At 39.1% G+C, this 4,861-nt stretch overlaps 1 protein-coding gene across 1 annotated transcript; it reads left to right on the forward strand.

The window, feature by feature from the left end:
- The first annotated feature begins 4,231 nt into the window (after positions 1 to 4,231).
- Positions 4,232 to 4,861, forward strand: LOC133824762 (uncharacterized). The gene has a single exon (XM_062257741.1). The coding sequence runs from the start codon at positions 4,232 to 4,234 to the stop codon at positions 4,859 to 4,861; it is 630 nt and encodes a 209-aa protein (XP_062113725.1).

The following is a 4,861-nucleotide window of genomic DNA, read 5'->3' on the forward strand; positions in this document are numbered from 1 at the left end:
ACGTGAAAAAATTGGGGGAATACAATTAGATATCTGCTAAAGCTATTTTGTAACCTAGTGGTTGAAGCAAATCTTCACAGTTTCATTTAGGTTTTAGTACTGCAAGCTTCAACAGAGATATTTATGAGGCCAAAAAAAAATCTAAGCGATAAATTTTTATTTGTTAAAAGTATCAAAATTTAAGCAGCAAATCTGCTCAAAGAAATTCTACATTTTTTTTTAAGATACTGATTTTCTTGTGAACTTTACAAATTTGTCATTAATATTTTGGAGTGCATCCCGAGCAATTTAGATCTGTTTTTATTTTGGCTGGTGCACATCACCAATATTGTTTTGCTATGTTTTTATATATATATATATATATATATGTGCTATGTACTCTTTATTTTATGGGACACTGCAATGTTATGATGTCCTATTTATTTTATGAGATTTTGTCGTGAACTTTTTATTTTATGAAACTATGTTATGGACTTTCTTTTGGACTTGAATATTTTATAAAACTTTTAGATGAGACTTTGTGGATAATTGGATATTACTATTATTCTCTTATGAAGTTTTCAATTCAGATTTTAAGATAAAGAGATTTTTTTATTAGTTTATTATGTATGATGAGTAAAATGCTTATAAGTTTGTAGATTATAATAATTTTTTTTACAATAGTATAAGTCATAGTTATGAACTTTGATCAATCCAATTCGTCCAAAAATAAATGCACAAAACCATCAAAAACTGTTCCTTTGGTGGGTAGTTGTGGGTTATATTTTTTTAAAAACTATCAAAATAAAAACCGCACAAATCAACTAATTATAGCGTTGTGCACCCCTGCATATAATTAAAAGATAATAAATTAATACATTGTGATTAGCATGATGGAGCTATATATGTCTAATTCTAAAGGAAGGTCTTGGCCCCCCATAAATTTTTTGAGTATTTTTATTTTAATTATTCTTAATGTTCTTCTAAATTTATGTATTGGCACCCTAAAGAAATTTTTTTTGGTCCCTATTGGATTGATTTTCTGCCTTCATTCTTGAGTATGGTGGGACTACTCACCATTGTAGTGCTTTTTAAGAAAAGATATCTAAATTGTGATGTGGAAACTAGAGAATAAAATATGGTATTTTATAGTGATATATTAATTTTTTAATATATTTTGGGGTACTCCCTTCGGAGTTTCTTATGTCACATACTTAACATATACAAACGTAGCCTGATGCATTAATTATATGTGCATATTTTATTTGTTTCTATCGTTGGAGTTACTGACAAAAGAGACCTTTGATGACACAAGATTTACAACATTTTGTTTCCAATGTCATAAAACTTATTTTAAGATGACATTTGTTTTTCAAATGTTGAAGAAAACTAAATTCTATGACATTATTGTAAATGTATTGTAAAAATGAGTTTCTATCTACTCTACTAATGTTGTTTAACAACATTTTATAAGTATTGTTGAGATAAGATTGTGCAAGTAACAAATATATGTATATTATTTTGTAAAATAAAAAATAAAAAATATAGTATTATAAAATAAAAAATTGTTGTAATTTATACTATGAATATAATTAAAATTAATAGAGAAGCTATGTTACTCTTGATAATAATAATGTCTAAATACAGCTCAAAATTAATTTATTAGATTGACAAAAATAATTAATAAAATATTTACTAAATCTAATTTCCAATACACATAAGATATATTGATAAAATTTTAATTTTGAACTTATAAATTTCAATTAAATCACGTAGTCTCAAAAAGATAGATTTGAAAAACAGTTTTTTTTTTTAAATCCAAATAATTGTATAAGAACTCATTAATATTAATAGTTAATAATAATAATAATAGCAACAACAAAACGGCACGTTATTGCCCATGTTCCTTAATTATCTCACCACTCACTAGTCCACTCATTATTTATTTAATTCCCTCCAAATTTTCACTAAAGTATATTAAAACTATCCCTCCGAAGTTGTCAAGCGATCTCAGACATTTTAAATCAATCTCAAAGTTTTTAATTTTTCTCAAATCTCTTAACCTAGGATCTTTTATTTATCATCATCTATTTTCATCTCTCCACTACCAGGTAGGCAAGTACTTATAAGCTTCTTTCATATATATCTATTGGGCCTAAGATATTCGGCTCAAAGTTCTTTCCTCATTTGTCGTATATTCAAAATGGATTATTTTGATCTGCAGAAGCTACGGATCAGAGGCAATCTGCGCCTCTGACTTCTGAGTATGTAATTTAAAATCAACATGTTTTGGAGAGAAATTCAGTTATGTTTCCCCTGCCATTCAAGGGTTCGGTTGAACGAACTAAACACTTCATATTTTTGTTCTATAAATATGAGATTCTTATTCAAACAAGGGATCGAAGAAATTTCTGACTTAGGCATCGGAGTATCTTTCTTGCATGTATCCCCGACAGATCAAAGGCGTTCTTCACCACCGGAGCAGGATCGGAGCACCATCTATTGTCGGCTCATACCTCCAATTATAGAAAGGCATATTTGTTGCATCAAAAATTGGCGCCGTCTGTGGGAATCGACGTTTCTGTCTTAGCCACATCGTCGAATCAAGAAATCAAAGAAATTTTCCTTCGCAACTAAGACCCTCTCGAACCTTGGAGCCATGCCACCAAAGGGAAATGGAGTGTCGGGTCCTGTCACCCAAGTCGTCCCACCAGCGGACGTAAGTGACCAAATCGACAGAATGTGTCGCCTACTGGAGACCAGCCAGCAGAGATCTGACGAGGCCATTAAAACACTGACCCAAGCTCAGGCTAGGCTCGAAGCTGAGATCGTTGAGTTGCACAAATCCGCCGAAGCTACACGCAGCGCCCAAGGCAACGACAATCTCGACCTTGGTAGACCCGAAGTTCCAGTCGACCGCATCAATTCCCCTCAAAGAACTACACGCCTCGGCAGAGAAGGATCCTAGGGCCCCCCACCACCCTCCCCAACCCATCTTCATCAAGGGGCCAAAGGAAGACGAGCGGCACACTGTGACACACATGTGCGAACTGGAACAGAGCCCACCAAGTCAACTCAGCCAGCCATTGAAATCGGGCCTTAACAAACCACACAACGGGCCGCGCATGACTCACCAGCTGAGGACCGTACCCCCTCCATCCGGTTCTTAGGTAATTGGAAAGAAGAGATGATGCGGGAAATGATGCAGAAGTTCTCAGACGGGAGGTCCGTTCACGCAGCCAAGCACATGGATCTGGTATCAAGAACCACTTAGAAGTTTTCCTTCTCAGAGTGGATTAAGAACAAGCCCAAACCGCGGGACTTCGTAATCCCTTCTCTACCTGCGTTTAATGGAAAGGGAGACCCGTTAAACCACCTATTTCAATTCCAGCAGAAGATGGCCCTAGAAGCCAACAACGAAGCCATACAATGCAAGGTTTTTTCCACGACTTTCTCTGGGCCGGCTGTGCTGTGGTTCAGGCAATTGAAGCATGGTTCTGTCAACAGTTTTGGAGACCTTCGACGAGTCTTTCTCCAATAGTATAGTGCAAACCGTGAGGCACCAAGAACAATGGCAGACCTCTATCAGATCGAGCAAGGGGAAAATGAACATCCAAAGTCGTACCTACAACGTTTCATTGACCTCATGCATCAAATCCACGATGTCGACCCAGTTACCGCGACCAATCTCTTCGTCAAAAGCTTGCAGGTGGGATCTCTCTTGCACGAAAATCTCACCATGACACCGCCTTATGACATGGCTGAGATCCATGCCGAGGGCGTCTTCAGAGTCCTAGAATTTTGGGAGCGTGCGCAGAAGAACTCCGCACTTCTCTCCGCTCCACCTGCGAATAATCCTTCTCCCCCGCCTGCAAGGGATGACAAGCGGAAGAGGCAACAAACGGACCACGCAAAGGAAGGGAAGAGGCCAAGACAGAATCGAGAGTCACCACGATACCCCTCCTTCGAATATACCATCCCACAGGAAGTCATCTATGAAGAGAATAAAGACAGACCCATCTGGCGTGAGCCGTACAAGATTACCATTCCTCCTGACAGAAGAGATAAAAACAGATACTGCCTCTTCCACAAAGATCACGGCCATACAGTCGTTGAATGCCACAACCTCCACAATCAGATCTAGACCCTCATGAGAAGTGGACGGCTAACCCAGTACATTAAAGAGGCAGGCAGACCCGGCACCTCACAGCCTTACCCCGCTTCTACCCCAACACCTCACGCAGCTAACCCCATGCGTACGGCCTCTACAAGCTCACAAGAACCTCTCAAGCAAGTCCCCATGATACACGGGATAGTGGAGCTCACTGAGGAACAAGAGCATGCAACCAAAATCCACAAGAGGATGGAGGAACAGGTGAAGCGATATAGATCATTGGGTCACACAGTCAATCTTGTCACTTCGGAAGACAGATGTTATCCAGCCTCTGCTATCACCTTCACCGAAGACGACTTACAGGGAGTGCACCTACCCCATGACGATCCTCTCGTCATCTCGCTACAGGTCAACCATTGCCAGCTGGGTAGAGTTTTAGTCGATGGGGGCAGTGGGGTTAACATTCTTTTCTGGGAAGCCTTCCAGAAGATGGGGCTAGAGGAAAATCAGATCCGGACCTCCACTACACCCATTTTGGGATTTAATAGCCAGAGGGTATACCCGAAGGGCGTTGTACGATTAACCGTGGTAGCCGCAGAACGTACCTTGCCTGTAGACTTCCTCATCATAGACTCCATCACAAGCTACAACGCCATCATGGGGAGAAATTGGATCCACAGAATGCATGGGGTGGTCTCAATTTTGCATCAGGTGATGCAGTGCCACTCACCCAACGGACGATACACCATCGACATAAAGGGATGTTAG

The sequence above is a fragment of the Humulus lupulus genome, chromosome 3 (assembly GCF_963169125.1).
Source record: "Humulus lupulus chromosome 3, drHumLupu1.1, whole genome shotgun sequence".
NCBI lineage: Eukaryota > Viridiplantae > Streptophyta > Magnoliopsida > Rosales > Cannabaceae > Humulus > Humulus lupulus.